Consider the following 15,558-nt stretch of genomic DNA (forward strand, 5'->3'; position numbering starts at 1 on the left):
GATAGACTAAAATCCTTTAATTTTGCATGATTTGAGAACAAACTACATTATAGCCATTGTGAGTTAGACTGAAATTACTGTTGAAAGAGACAAGATGTGGGACCTTTTTCCCCCCATCTCCAAGTATTTAATATTTAATTGCATTAAAGGAACACTGTATTTACAGTAATGGGCAGCATGGTCAGAGTGAGAGCTCCTGGTGTTTAACGTGGAGCTTTCCAACAGGATGTGGATCTTCACAAGGTCCCACCTGTGCTGCTGCTTCTCCCCTAAATCCACCTGGTTCCTCCCACTCTCAGGGGAATTTTCAAGGTTATTGGTGTTTGCAGGGTGAGGAATTGGGATCTTGCAGTGTCAGTGTATCCTGTCACACAGCACTTGGGTGTTTACTCCATGCAGGGAGCTGCTCATCCTTCATTTGGCTGGTTTGGAGGTTTTTCACTGGATTTACTGCGGGGAGCAGCAGTGCAGGGTGCCCATGGCAGGCAGCATTTCTCTGCTCTCATAAGGCTGGAAAAGACACAAAATAAACTTTCCAGAACTTTAATGGTGGAAATGAGCAGGAATTGGTGTTATGTGATGTGAAGATGAGTTGGAAGAGCCACAGGCCCTGGAGCCAAGGGCAGTGGGAGGGCAGAGAGCCCCACCGGTGCCTGGGCAGCTCCTCAGTGATGCTGGGGATGGAGGAAGATGGCAGAGGGGAACCAGCCATCCCTGGGATGCAGGATTTGGGACAGAGGGTGCCAGATCTGCCCTGCCATTTCCCTCCAGGTCTGGGGCACCACGCACAAGGCAGGTGACCCAAAAGAGCATCTCTGGGGGTGATGTGGGGGCAGGTACCAACAGCCCCCAGATTATCTCCCTACCCTGCCCCTTATCACTTGAGGAAATCCTATTTCAAGGCCGCTCTAATGAAGCCTCTGATCTTTGCAGAGCCCGGCTCGCTGCCCTCTAATCCGGGCCGGGCCGGGGTGCAGGTGCCGCGGTGCCGGGGATTAGACGCTCCCTGCCCTTTGTGGGAGCCGTCACTCAGCGCGGCCTCCCCGTCCGGCCCATTCGCCAGGGAATATTAAACTTTGCTGCCGTGCACAGCCCCGCACTGTCACACTGTCACACTGTCACACCGTCCCCTCGGCACCTCCCCGGCTCAGCGCACTGGGTCACAGCCCGCAGCTGGATTGGAGCTGATGCTGCAGGAGGGATGGGGTGTGGGACAGACGCTGGTGGGATGCGGGAGAGACATCGGTGGGATGTGACTGTCCCATCCCCAGATCACTGCCAGCAGGGAGGAAAAGGCGCAGAGATTTCCCTGTCCTTGCCGTTCACATCCCCGTCTGTCCCTCCGGCCACTCCGTGCCACCGGCGCTGCTGCCGAGGAGTCGCCCCCTCGATCCGCCGCAGCCGCGCTCCCTTCCGAGGCCGCCTGAGCTCGGACGCAGCTGGGACGGTGATTTTCCTGCTCTTGCGTGCCGTGACACCCTCGCCGAAACAACCCTGGAAATAACGCTTAAAAGAAAGGAAGGGGGGAAAGAAAGGCAAGGAAGCGAGCGAGAGCGCAGGGGAGAGCACTCAGCATCTCTGCTCGGCTCCGCGGCCTCCCGCAGAGTGAAATGGAGGCAAATAATGCCCTGAAGCGCCTTCCCCGAGCAGCGCGATCAGCCCGCGGCTCCGGGGGCTGCCGTGCCCGGCGCCGGAGCCTTTCCCCGCACCGAGCGCTCCGTGCCCGGGGCCGCGGGCACCGCCGGGGGCTGGCACCGCTCGGGAGCACCCGACCCATCCCCAGTGCTCCAGCCCCTCGGAGGGCAGCAGGGACAGGGTGGCAGTGCGCGGTTTGGAGGGAAACAAGGGGGCATTCAGCTCCATCCATGGATGGGGCACCTTGGGCATGGTCGCTTTCTTTTTGCCCCTGGGAGGTGGCAGCGCATCCTCCGCACTGCGCACCTGCATCAGCGCCGTGCTGGCACTGCGATGGGGAACGCCAGGAGCTGCTCGGAACAGGATGGGGACACATGTGGGCCCGTCCTTGGTGTCCCCTCGGGCCCGGGATGAAGCTCCCCAGGTGATGGTTCAGGGGGGCTGCGTGCGGCGGGTGAAGGCACAGGTGGGATGGGAACCTGCCAAGGATCCGCCGGGCCCCTCGGCCCAGGCTCACCCTGGGCATCGCCTTGTCCTCGCCGTGTCCTCCTGCGCCGCCTGCTCCGCCGGCGGGAGCGTTCCCGGGCGCAGGGAACATTTGGGCACATTCCCATAACCGAGTGTCACCAACTGCTGCGGCGGCAGGGCCCGAGCCCCTCTCCAGCGCTGCTGTTTGCTTTGCAGCCTCCTTAGCCCCCATTGAGGCTTTTCAGCTCCAGCCCCTTCAGGGGGTTTAAGTAGGTAAAACCTGAGGAAGAGGCTATTTTCCTCCCTCCCTTTTGAGCCCTGCCTTGTGCCCAAAAGGCCCCCTTGTTTCACGCGTGCCAGTCACCTGGCTGGGCCCCCAGCCCCTTTCTCTCCCAGCCTCCCTTTTCTTTCTCCTTTCTCTCTTTTGACTTTTCCAGGAGCCCTCGCTCTCCAAACGAGCTTCAGATTGGATCCAGATTGAGGTCCCTTTGTCTTTCAAGGGTTGTACTAAGCTAATTAAATGTGATCCCAACAAATAAACGCAGATCTCCCCATTACATTCAGGCCTGCCTTTCAGGCAGCACCGGGCGGCCCCTCGCCCCCGCCCGCTCCGCGCAGGGTCCCCCTCATTGAGTCCTGGCCATTGAAAGCACTGCCAGGATTTCTTTTGTGCCGGGGGTCTCCGAGCCCTTTTTCCATCAGAAAAGACCCCCAAACAGCAGCTCGGCCTTTGTGAGTTTGCAAGCAAACGCCAAAGAAAAGCCCCCTGAATGCTTTAATAAATGACACATTTAGCAACTTCGGAGGCGCCTGGCTCCTGCGGCAGCCGCAGGGGTGCGATGATCCCTCCTGCCCCGGCTCCCCCGGCTCCCGCAGGGGTGCGATGATCCCTCCTGCCCCCCTTTCCCTCCGGCTCCCGGGGCATTTGCAGCCCGTGGAGGCGCAGAGGTTGCGGCAGGAGCAGCTGAGCGCCCCGGCTCGCAGCCCGGCTCTCGGCCGTGTCCCTGCCCGGCGCTCGGAGCCCGTGATGGGGTCGGCCGGGCCGCCCCGCGCCGGCAGCGGGCACCGGGACCGCGGGCAGCGGGCAGGGCGCGGCGGGGCGGCGGGGCCGGGGGGCTTTTGAACTCAGAGCCCGCGCTCCCTTCGCCTCGTATTAGCGCTGGCAAATCCAAAATCGTTTTTAATGACACATACCAGCCCCCCCCCCCCCGGATCGGGGGCTGCGCTGGACTTTTCTCAGCTCAACTAATATCTTTTTAATGACTTTGGGAGGGGGCAGAGCCCGGCTCTGCCCTAGAGCCTGGATTGCTCCAAACAGATGTTGGGGCAGAGGGAGGGGGATGCTCTTCCCTGCCAGGGACTTTCTTCTAAAGTTCAAACGAGAAGGGAGCTTTCAATCACCGCTAAAAATGTATTTCTCCCCATTGAACAATGGGCTCCTTTCTGCGCCCGAGGGGACTCGGCTGCGATCGCGTTTCTGCTGCCGGAGAGGAGAAACCTTCGCTTTTAGGGCAAGAAAAACTCAGCTTCGAAAAGGGCTCTTCCCTGCGCCGGTTATTTTCGTAGCTCTGCATCCCTCCTGCGTTCTACGCTACACGGGAAAAAAATAAAAATAAAAATAATACAAAATTGTACTAACGAAGCACTAATCCTCCTTCCGCGCTGCAGCCCTTCCCCGCCGCACCGGAGCCGCCGCGGATTTTTGCAGAGAAGCCGGGCAGCGAATGCGGGGTTTGAGGAGAGAATCGCGGCTGCACCGGCCCGGGGCAGCGGCCGCTCCATCCCCTCATCCCGGCTCCATCGCCGGCGGCCCCACAAGAGTTAAATTTTAAAGCAAATCAAATTCCCATTGGCCACTGTATATTATCTCAGCAGTCTTCATTTGATACCTCTTTAATACAGAAAGGAGCTTTTCAAACCCCTTTTCTCTCTTTTCTCCCCGCCACTCTTTAAGAGCAATAAATGTTCAACTGCAATAACTATAAATCAATCTCCGCTCTGTTCAAATCCTATTCATGCGAAGGGCTGGAAGAGGGGAGAGAGCTCCCCCCTCCCCCCCGCCCCCCAAAAAGCAGCTGCTGGGCTCTAATCTCCTTTCTTGCACTGTCATTCACCCTCATTTTTCCTCCATCACCCCATCCCTGCAATCTTTTCTTGTTTTGCTTTTCTTTTCTCTCTTTGCTGCATTATGATCCCATGTCTCCCCTCATCAGACCCCAACCTTGTCCAGATCCTGACCATCCCCTTGTAGGCTGTGAAAGAAAAGAAGAGTCCATGGATGTCAAATTGGTCTCAAAAAGACCATGAAAGATTGATTTGCTCCACTTTTCTTCTGCCTGACATTATTTCTGAGGGTCCTGAATGGGAAACCAGAAAGTCTGGGACTGGAATAAAGATGTTCTCTCTGTAAGGGGGAGACGGGGGGGAAAAATGCCCATTTACTCCTGGCCCATCAACCCTGCAAAACAGAGCAAAAGAAAAGAGGACTGTGGCTATTCAGAGTCAGACCAATATGTACACCTCCCAACAATATGCCAATATACTGAGGGCTTCTCTATTAACACCCATGAATATTAAAGTGCTCACTAAACGCTCAGAAGGAACTTTGGGAATATACACATGAAAATACAAGCAGCATTGTGCGGGGCTCAGAACAATGGGGCGGCGATAATGGCCCTTCTCTATTAACAGCCATGAATATTAAACTTGTTTCCTCTTAAATGTTAAAAAGGAGGGATAGCTGCGATATTAAAAAAGAGAAATGAGTAGGGGGTAAGGGGGGGGAACACACAGCAAAGCACCTTCCTAGGACGGGGAAGAAGCTTGGGGAAACAGCTGGGGATATTTAAAACCACGCAGAAAATGGAAGAATTTTTATTCCACCTTTTTTTACCGTCACCCCCCCGCACGGCCGAGCCCCCGCAGCCGGGCGCGGGGTTCAGCGCAGCCCGCACCGGAGCCGCAGGGGGTTCAAGAGCATCTATTATTGTTTTTTGTCCCGGGATAACTTGAAGGTTGAAGGGTTTTCCTGGGGAAACGGGGAAAAAAAAATAAAAAAAGCAATCCGATGACTGGCTTGCCTCGGCGGCTGGAGGGAGCCGGCGTTGGGAACCTTTCCACCTGATGCGTTACGTTTAGCAAGGCTGAAATATTCTGACGGCTCCTCTAGCCAAAGTCCAGAAAAACAAAATAAACTTATTTTTTACATTAATTAAACCAAACCCTGGCAGGTTGTTAACATCCCCTTTCCAGGCGAAGACCCGAAAGTCAGCGCAGGTTTGGGTGCATTCCTGACATCTGCGTTGCTTCTTGATTGGAATAATAGAAATAATTAACTGCACATGGGTTGTAGCATCATTTCACCCAGGCCAGAAGACACTCCACAGCTTCACCCTATAGGACACCGACCCAGGGGAGAGGCTGGGGGTTTGGGCTGTGCTCGGCTGCTGCTCCGGGCACGGTGAGACCCGGCGGGGCTGCCCGGGACTCCGGGCTGCGGGAACCGGCATTGGAGCGCCCGAGGATCCTGGGGGCCCAGCCTTCTTCCCGCAGCCCTTTCCAGCCCCTCGTCCCCATGAAAATCAAAAGAACAAGGCTAAGGAGAGGGCTCTAAGCTCCGACACAGCAGGACTAGGTTTAAATCCGGGAAAGATTAACCCTTTGCTGAGCCGGCAAAGCTCGGGCCCCGAGGGGAGCGCTGGGTTTGGGGGCACCGCTCTGATGCCGCTTTGCTGGGGAGCAGAGGAGGAGCAGAGGAGGCTGCGGAGCTCCCGGGCTCGGCAGGGCGGGGATGGGCGCCGTGGCTGGCCGGGGAATGCCCGCGGGTGCGGGCACGGGGCCGATGCGGCGGCAGAGCCCCGGAGATGCCGCAGCCTCCCCGGGTGCGGGTCTGGCCCTGGGGAAGCACGGCAGGGCACGGTTGTGATTGCAGGGAGACCGAGGATCCACCAGCGGTTCCCAATGCACACCTGGGCACAATTCCTGCGGGGATGCGGGATCGGGGACCGGCCGGGCTGGTGGCGGCAGCAGGGTGAGCCCTGCCCCGGGGTCAAGCGGGGATCAGCCCCGGGACCTTGTCCCACCCTCCCCGTGCTTGGGGACCCTCTCCGGCATTCGGAGCAGCAGCGCCGGAGCCTCCCGGTGCTGCCGGTCCAGGCTGGGAAAGCCGGGGATGCGGGGGGCAGCGGGGAGCCGGACACGGTCAGGGCCAGCTGCGGGAGCCTCAGCCCGTTTTCCCGGGGCTGCGAGGGCCGAACGCCGCCGAGCACCGGGAACTGTCGGGCTCGGGGCCGCCGATTTCGTTTTGGTGCTCAATGGCCCCAAAACGCAGCGTTTTAGTCCTAAAACGAGCGCGGGGCCAGGTGGGGAGCGGGACCGTGCCCGAGGGTGCGCCCCGTCCGTGGGACACCGGCGGGGACATTTCTGCCCGTTTCTCTGCTGTTGTGCCGTGCCCGGGGCAGGTGCCCGGGTTTGGGTTTGCCCGGGCTGGGCGGCGCGGGGGGCCGAGCCGGTGCGTGTGTGTGTATCGGTGTGTGTATATGTGTGTGTGTGTATCCTGTGTGTTTGTGTATGTGTGTGTGTGTGTGCTCGCCGTGTCCCTCCCTCCCTCCAGCCACCCCACCCCCGGGAGGGGAGGGAAGGAGGAGATGGGGGGGGGGGGGCTCCGACGGCTCGCCTCGCTCCGGCAGCCCCAGTCTCTCCGCCAACGTCAGGGAGGTCATTAATAACCAATTAGGAGGGTCAATGAAGCTCATATATAGCCGGGCGGGAGCCGCCGAGCCGAACGGAGCCCAGCCCGCCGCCCACCGCCCGTCGCGCCCGGCCCCGTCGCGCTTGGCCCCGCCGCCTCGCCCCCATGATGGGCTCGGTGCTGCCCGCCGAGGCCCTGGTCCTCAAGCCCGGGCTGAAGCCGCAGGGGCTCTCGCTGGCCGAGGTGATCACCTCCGACATCCTGCACAGCTTCCTCTACGGCCGCTGGAGAAACGTCCTGGGCGAGCAGCTCTTCGAGGAGAAGAGCAGCCCCAAGACAGCGTTCACGGCCGAAGTGCTGGCTCAGTCCTTCTCCGGAGGTGAGTGACCCCCCCCGGAGCCTCCCCGATCCCCCCGGTTTCCCCCATGGGCCCCGGGCCGGCTCCCGGAGCCCGGCGGCGGGATGCGGTCCCGGCGCCCCGCTCTCCCCAGGCGTGGGACTGGGGAAAAAGGGCTTTAAATTCATTTGGTTAACTTGGGCTTGACCTGAGAAAGTTCCCACTTAAACCGCGGGCTGGGGGGGCCGGGGCCGTCCCGCATTCAGCCGCCCGGGACAATATCTTTTCTCTCGCCCCGGCATCGCCGGGGCGTCCCAGCTCCCTTTTCCCCCTCTCGGATTTCTGTTCCTCTCTTAATTTACCATGAAGGCTAATTCCATTTCCATTCACGATATGTCAACCATCTCATCTCCCCATTTTGTAAGAGGAATTCCTGGGCCCTTTTAAACAAGCCCTCGCGCCATTCAGGCACAATGTACCGCTACAGCATTCCTAAAGGACTAATGAATTTAGAATTAGCAATTTCTTTCTAGTTGAGTTTAATGAATGCAGATCACTTTAACAGCATGACAAATTGCTGGATGGGCCGAAATAGACACCATTTAACCTCCTTTCCCAGCCCCGCTCCCTCGCCCAGCCCGGGATGCTTTTCCCAGGTACCTCCTCAATGCCCCGGGGGAACCTTGTAGCGCTTTGTGGGAGCCCGGTTGGGCGTTTAAAAGGCTCAGCCCCGGGTCTGGGCTGGGGCGGGGTCCCCGCCGCCCCCGATCTCCCTCCTCTCCCCCAGCCCTGTCCCTTTCTGAGCTGCTCTCCCCCCTCGCAGAGGTGCAGAAGCTCTCCAGCCTGGTGCTGCCGTCGGAAGTGATCATCGCCCAGAGCTCCATCCCCGGGGAAGGGCTCGGCATCTTCTCCAAGACTTGGATCAAGGCTGGCACCGAGATGGGGCCGTTCACGGGCAGGGTCATCTCCCCCGAACATGTGGACCTGTGCAAGAACAACAACCTCATGTGGGAGGTAACGACCCCCCCGAACCCCGACTGGTCCGGGGAGAAGCAGGGACGGGGTCCTGGGGCTCTGTCCCGTGCTTGGGCACCACCGAGCACTGTCCTTGTGCCTCAGTTTCCCCATTCACGCAAATATCTGGCCAGATGGGTTTAGGAACCCCTTGCAGGAGAAGGATGAGGTCTCCCCAGCCCTCGGGGTGCAGCCAGCCCACAGAGGAGCCCCGAGATGCTGTTGCTCGGGTCCCGTGCGGACGGATCACGCCCTGCCCTGCCCATCCCGTCCTGGTGGAACACCCGACTGGTTGCTGCCTGCACTGGCCACAGTGGACAAAATCAGCTCTGCCCTGTCCCTTGCCCCCTGCTTTGCCCCAGCCCTGGTGAGGTTAATCCCGAATGAAACCGTGGAGTTTGGGGGGATCTGAGATGCCAGGACATTGTGCACTAAAGCACAGCCAGTAGGGAGGGTTTTCCCCTTTTTTTTTTTTATTTTTATTTGTTTGACTCAGACTTGCAATTGTTAATTATTATTGTAATTTTATGCCTAGCAGAAACTTGCCTTATCATTTTTGGCACCCTGCTAAGCATCTTTCCAGGCCTGGCATGCACCTTTCCCTTCCACCCAGGGATTCTCCTGCTCCCATGGCAGCTGCAGGATGGTGAACAGCCCCTTCCTCTGGGGCTGAGCTGCTGCTGGGGCTCTGATGAGAAGGGAAATTGAGGAAGGTTATGCAGGGAGATAGGGGCTGGCAGGACCAGCCATGCCAGTGAGAGCAGGGCATATTTCTCAGTCCAGCACCACGAGCAGGAAGGGTTTAGCATCTCCAGCTGCTGTCAGGATCTCAGCCCCGAGGCTCTGCTGGCTTTGAGCTTGTCCCAGGGGTGGAGAGGCTCAGCCCACCGTGGGCAGCATCACTACCAAGCCCTCTCTGCCCTCACAGGTGTTCAATGAGGATGGCACCGTGCGGTATTTCATCGATGCCAGCCAGGAGGATCACCGCAGCTGGATGACCTACATCAAATGTGCACGGAATGAGCAGGAGCAGAACCTCGAGGTGGTCCAGATCGGGAACAGCATCTTCTACAAGGCCATTGAGGTAAGTGGGGCTGAAGGGCAATGGGAATCTGCAATAGAACAGTAGGGTGGTGGGATCCCCCACCCTGCAGACTCTCCCTCCCTTGTTCTTTGGGTTCTTTGTCCGTGGAAGGACACGGCAGCATTTCCATCCTTGGTACTCAGATCCACCAGCAGAGGTAGAAATGACATGGAAGGGTCGTTTCAGGGAATAGTAAAGGTCTCTTCTCCTCTCTGCCCTCTTCCTGTGGGCTCATGGAGTGATGTGTGTTGAACAGGGCGAGAGTAGATCCTTGTTTGGGGTGTAAAGCATGGAAAGAGCTGCAGTTCTCCTGATATGGAGCTTTGGGCAAGGACAGGGCTTGGATGCTTTATTGAAAAAGTGGGATTTTGTGCAGAACCTGCTTCTTTATAGTTTGGGAGGTTCTGTGAAACCCAGGTGCTGAACGCAGGCTGTGCCTGACTCTGCACTTTGCCTGGGCATCACTCTGGCTGTGCAGGGAGCCATGGGGAGGGCAGGGAGTGGGGCTGGTGCAGTTCTGCCTTGGGCTTTACCCTGTGGGGAGGGGGCTCTTCCTGCCCCCTCACCCCTGTGCTCCTGCATGAAGTGCTGGGGTGGCACAGGGTCCCAGGGGTGGCACAGGCTGTTGTGCAGTGGGGTGATGGCTGAAGGGTGCCCACAGCTCCCTACAGCAGACTCTGGGATGGAGGTGGGTGTCAGCTCCCTGGCATTATTGGTGACATGTGCATGCAAATCACACAGTGCCAGAGCAGTGTGATGGTGGGGACCAGGCAGTGTCCCCATAACCCAGTGCTATTGCAGGTGGAGAAAGGTGGTGGCTTGGGGTGTAAAGCCTGAAAAGAGCTGCACAAGGCCCTGTGCCACAGCTCTGGCTTAAAGAGTGACAAGAGGGGACACATCCCAGTCCATCCCAGACTAGCACTGCGATTGTGTTGCTCCAGTATCAGGCTCAGAGTCTCACCTGGGGAGTGTTTGCAGTGGGAGAGGGTCTCAGCTGGGAATGACCATGAGTGCCTGCTGGCTCCGTGGGCACAGGCAGCGCTCTGGATCTGTCCAGGCTCCTGCACTGGCTCACAGAGCAGCACAAACCCAAATGCTCCATGGCACAGGACCACGGCAGGGCTGGGTGAGGGATTGCTGCCACGGGGTGGCAAAGGAGAATGGGTGGGTAGGAAGAGAATCAGATATTCTCTCCTCCTGCTGGAGGGTCCCGTGTGCCCTTTGGGCTCCGCCACCTTTCCCAAGAGCTCCAAGCACTTCCCTGCTGTTCTTCTGCTGGACAACAGGCTCCAGGTGTTTCTAGTTTTAAGACCTGATATTCCTGTGGGCAGTTGTTCCTGTTGTGACAGCACTTAAAGTACTTTTTACTACTGTTCTTAAATTATGCAAATAAGTAGAATAATCCCAGGTAGCTATGGTGTAATTAGGAACACAGCTGTGGTTTTTACACCTGGTGCAGGCACAGAAGAGAGGGTGGGTGAATGAATGTTTGGGTATAGCCTTGATCCAGCTGTGGGCTTGCTCCTAGGGCTGAAGCAGTGAGCAGTGGAGCAGGATGAGTTTAATTCTCTTGGGACAAGCAGTGAATTTGAGATGCTGAGAGTGCAGAACCCCAAGTGATGTGTGGGAGGAGGTGGGCATGAAGGGTCCCTGCTGTCACACTGCTCCTCGAGCTCGGCAGGGCATGCACACTCTGACCCGAACTTAGGCACTGCCCTGCTCAGCACCAGAGGTGTCCTTGCATAGCCATTGTCACCCTCCATCCCCTACCAGCCCTGGTGGCTTCCCAACCAGTGAATCCATCTCTTTGGATGCCTTTCTCACCAACATACCAAAAATCCAGATTGATATGGTGCTTTTTTCCCTATTTACCTTGGATATTTTAATGCATTTTGCCTGTTCCTGCCCTTATTTGCTGATTTGTTTTTCCCATCCTCTTTCTCAGCAATACCAAGTTGTTGCTGCTGGAAAATAAAGCTAAGGCAGAAAGTTTTGGCCTTTGATCTGAGGGCCACAAGATTTCTGGGAGGCAATTTGAATTTGCTTTGGGGTGTGTGCACATGAGTGCTCACCTGCTGCTGGTGGGGCTGCAGCGGCTTCAGCAGAATGAACCACACACCCATGCATGCACCCATGCAGATTGTTTTTTCCTTTCAGCAGTATTTTATTTGCTTGTATTAAAAATGGCTAATTTTCTCTTAAGAGTAAATAATGCAAGAAACAGTGTTGTCAGTTTGGGATGCAAAAGGATATTGGCTTCCTCTGAATCCCAAATTCCTCCTCTGCAGCCCAGTGTGGTCTTTATGCAGAGGGACAAAGATATGAAGTCAAATTCCTATTTATTTCAGATGCTGTAAATTCAACATATGTTCAGTGTTGAGGTGGTTGAACTTAGCATCCGTGTTTCATGTGGATGATGTTCTATTTGGATCTAACATGCTCAGTGTACAGAAAGCCATCCTCCAAAACGCAGGACGTTCCTATTTCTAAATTAGGTTCTTAACAGTAGGGACTGCTAGGGAAAATATGTATTTTTTAATGAAGTGATGATGTTATTAGTGTTGTTTGAACTGGTCTGAGAGGATCCATCTCCCCAGCCAGGGCTGCTGCACGAGGGGAGCCGTGAGCGGCGTTTCCCAGCCGCTCGCCCCGGCCATGCGGGAACACAGCAGGGACAGGAAAATCCCATCACTGCAGGGAAATGGGAGCGTGGATGAGGCAAAACCTCTGTCCTGCTCCTGTGGCTGTCCTTGGGCTGTTGCAGGCACGGCAGCTTTGGTGAGGGATATAAGCAGCGCTTCACACCTGAGCCATGGTCTCTGACAGCAGCTCCGAGCTCACCTCTGCTCTGAGGGCTGATGAGCCCTTTGCTGGTGGATCTGCATTTCCACCTTCTAAAATCAGCCCCAGCAGGGATGGGTGTGTGGGAGGTGCTGCCTGTGCCCTGCAACTGAAGGGTGCTGATGGCTCTGTCCAAAGAGAAAATGCTCTGCTGGAGCCCTGAGGGCTCCATGTCCCATCTCTTTGCTTTAGTCTCTGTCACTTGTGTGGCTTCACAAATGTTTTTTTTTCTCCCTGTCTCTGTGTTCCACCCTGTCCTGGTCTCCCCAAGCTGCTGGGACCTCTGGGTCCTGCACTCCAGAGATTCCAGATCTGTGCCTTTGCTCTGTAGCTGCATATTTGCCTGTAAATATATTTGTACCAGTCTTAGGGGAGAGCCTGGAGTGTTTGTGCTGGTGCTGAGCTGTGCCATCACCTCCAGTGCTGCATCCTGGGCTGCTCTGTGCCTGCCTGTGGGTGTTGGGGACTGCTGGCAGGTCCCAGATGGCAGCAGGGTCTCACAGAAATGGGGCACAGCCAGGGTAGGTCCCAATGGATCAGAGCAGGGATGGATGTTCATTGCCCCTCCCAACAACCCTTTCTTTATCTCTCTTTCCAGATGATTCCTCCAGACCAAGAGTTGCTGGTCTGGTATGGGAACTCCCACAACACCTTCCTGGGCATCCCAGGTGTGCCTGGGCTGGAAGAGGAGCAGAAGAAGAACAAACATGGTAGGTAACATCAGAAAGAGCCAAGGGTGTAGCATCCCTGCCTGCTCACCCTGAGCCCAGCTCTAATGCCATTGGGTGGGCACAAGGCAGGGACGTCCCAGGGTATGTCAGATATCCCAGTTCTCTGAGGACAAGCACAGGGACTATGAAATGATCTGTAGCACTTGAGCAGATCCTCAGTAACTCGGGGCAATGACTCTAGGCCAGTCTGCCCATGGCTGTTGCTGGTGGGGTGTTGGCAGTCACTGCCTGACCCAGCCAGGCAGGGAGGAGCAGTGAAGGTGTGAGTGCAAGGCAGGCCCAACACCCCGTGAAACACCAAGTAGGTGCAGACTCTGCATCCACACTCTGCATTTAAGGGATCTTAACCACGAACACATGAGTGCTTTCTCTCCTTGGGCTTTTGCTCTCTGCTCATCTCAGTGGCTCCCTGAGGTGCTTCTCCGTGGCACAGCAGAGCTCAGGCTGTGTTTGGAGCCACTTCTGTGCTCCCTGACTCTGCTCCCCACTCTCAGAGAGCCATGTCTGAGCCCAGCAGAGTGAGGGGAGAAGCTGGGACTGGGGCAGGAGATCGACAGTGTGGTTGGGGGTTCCTGAGAGTTCCTGCACCCACCTCCTCCAGCTCTGCTGCAGCCCAGGGAGGGGAAAATTGGTTTTGTGCCCATTTATAAGGGATTTGTTCAGCTCAGCTTGAATGATCCCCTTACCTAAACCTGGCAGAGTGCATTCCCAGCACTGGCTGCATCCCAAAATCCTAAGAGCCAGCCAGGATAGGTGACCTCAGCAGCAGGGAGCTAGCAAGAGGGCAGTGGGGATTTTCCAGAGCACCCAGCACCTCAGGCACTTGTGGTGGGGTGAGCTGCCATGCTGGAGGGCAGCGCTTGACTATGTCCTGTTGTCCCCAGAGGATTTCCACGCGGTGGAGACGGGGGCCAGCACGACGGGGCGCATGCGCTGCGTCATCTGCCACCGCGGCTTCAACTCCCGCAGCAACCTGCGCTCCCACATGCGCATCCACACCCTGGACAAGCCCTTCGTGTGCCGCTTCTGCAACCGCCGCTTCAGCCAGTCCTCCACGCTCCGCAACCACGTCCGCTTGCACACGGGCGAGCGGCCCTACAAGTGCCAGGTTTGCCAAAGTGCCTACTCCCAGCTGGCGGGGCTGCGGGCGCACCAGAAAAGCGCCCGCCACCGGCCCCCCAACGCCTCCCTGCAGGCCCACTCGCCCGCCCTGCCCGTGCCCCACCCTGCCTCCCTGGCCCATCACATCCCCACCATGGTGCTGTGAAGCCCCGGCGTGGCAGCAGGATTTGGGACAGCAGAGACTGATGCTGAGACATGCGATGAACTGGGGGAATGGCCCTTGGCTGAGCTGCTTTGTGTCTTGGAGAGTGTTGGGTTGTTTTTTGGGCATTGCTGACTGCAGGGGGTCGGCAGAAAAGGAGGCCCCAGCTGTGCAGCTGAGTTGTGGGAGTTCATCCCCAGGGAGATGTGGCACAGGGTGGGCTGTGGGTTTGTGTGGGTTTACCAGTGCACTGGGGGAGGACTGGGGGAGCCGAAAAGCCAGGCTTGGAGGAGTTGTGCCTGGGTTTTACAGATAATTTGGTAGAAAGAAAGAAAAATTCCTCTTATGTGTCCTCCTCTGCTCTAGCAGACATGTGCCCCAGTGAAAGGTTGGCACAGCCCTGATGTGGCCACCCCAGTCATACCTGTTTGCCCTGGGAGTGGCTTTGGTCCTGGTGGTTCCTTCTAAGGGACACCTTTCCCTGCTTGGGAGCCTGGAGTTAATGAACATTTGCATTTTCCTGCACCCGAGCCCCCTCTCCCTGCCCTGCTCCAGCCGGAGCCCAGTACTGGGGTCTGTCACTGCTCCAAGCCACGCTGTGGGCAGGGGGGACACCGTGCCAGCTGGGAATGCCCATCCACAGGCAGGATTTGTGGGGACCCTGAGCTCTGCCGGGCTGTGGCCGTTCCAGCCCTTGCAGCTGTTCTCCCCATCCCTTTCCCAGCTCTGAAGGAACATTTTGGTTGGAACTGCTACTGCCCTCTGGGGACAGAGAAAACCTGTCCCCGGGCCAGCTCTGTCCCCAAGGACAACTCTAAGCGCCCTCTGGAGTCCCCACACTGCGGAGGAGAGCTGTGTATCATAAATCTTAAAAAAAAAAAAAAAGGTATTCTAATATTAATTATAAGTCTAAGATGTATAAAGTTCTCACAAACCGTGTTTCACTTCCAGAAGAAAATAAACAAAAACAAAAGAAAAAAAACCCCAAACTGTCACTTTAACTTTGTAAATATTTATGTAAACATTATTTACAAGACTTTGATATTATATATTATTTGATTGTATATGTACACAGTGTAAATACATTTGTACTTTTCTTGTATTCTAAATAAAAATTACTTGGAACATTTATCATTTAGAAGAGGGATTGCATGAAGAGCTTTATTTTATGTGCCAGGGAAGAATGTGTGTATTGGGATGAGTGAAGGTCTTAACAAACACAACAATCTGTGACTGAGGAGATGTGTAGTCATCTGTTGGACCAAGAAGTGCATCTGGGAGGGGAAAAACCCTCAGTTTTTGGCTAAAGAAGCCATTTTTCAGGTCTGGAAGCTGGGGTAAGGGCTGACTCACTTTGGAGCTGGTGCTATCTAGTGATTCCACCCTGCCAGTCCCTATTCTTGTGAACTTGTACAGTCCCTTATAAAGCCACAGCTACTGCCATCCTTTGATATATTCCATGAATTAGTGCCCGTATTTCGGCTGTGATGGGAC

General features: G+C 56.4%; 1 protein-coding gene across 1 annotated transcript; it reads left to right on the forward strand.

The window, feature by feature from the left end:
- The first annotated feature begins 6,785 nt into the window (after positions 1-6,785).
- Positions 6,786-14,971, forward strand: PRDM12 (PR/SET domain 12). The gene is made up of 5 exons (XM_074556620.1): positions 6,786-7,172; positions 7,954-8,144; positions 9,073-9,228; positions 12,668-12,779; positions 13,685-14,971. The coding sequence occupies exons 1-5, from the start codon at positions 6,959-6,961 to the stop codon at positions 14,065-14,067; spliced, it is 1,056 nt and encodes a 351-aa protein (XP_074412721.1). The 5' UTR covers positions 6,786-6,958; the 3' UTR covers positions 14,068-14,971.
- The last annotated feature ends 587 nt before the right edge of the window (positions 14,972-15,558 follow it).

This window comes from Zonotrichia albicollis, chromosome 21 (genome assembly GCF_047830755.1).
Source record: "Zonotrichia albicollis isolate bZonAlb1 chromosome 21, bZonAlb1.hap1, whole genome shotgun sequence".
In the NCBI taxonomy this organism is placed as follows: domain Eukaryota; kingdom Metazoa; phylum Chordata; class Aves; order Passeriformes; family Passerellidae; genus Zonotrichia; species Zonotrichia albicollis.

What these genes read in the sequence shown, in the direction of transcription:
- PRDM12 (XM_074556620.1), top strand. Translation starts at nt 6,959, where the DNA reads ATGATGGGCTCGGTGCTGCCCGCCGAGGCCCTGGTCCTCAAGCCCGGG. An exon ending in ACAACAACCTCATGTGGGAG is followed by an intron (nt 8,145 to 9,072) that starts GTAACGACCCCC and finishes CTGCCCTCACAG; the next exon opens with GTGTTCAATGAGGATGGCAC. An exon ending in GCAGAAGAAGAACAAACATG is followed by an intron (nt 12,780 to 13,684) that starts GTAGGTAACATC and finishes TGTTGTCCCCAG; the next exon opens with AGGATTTCCACGCGGTGGAG.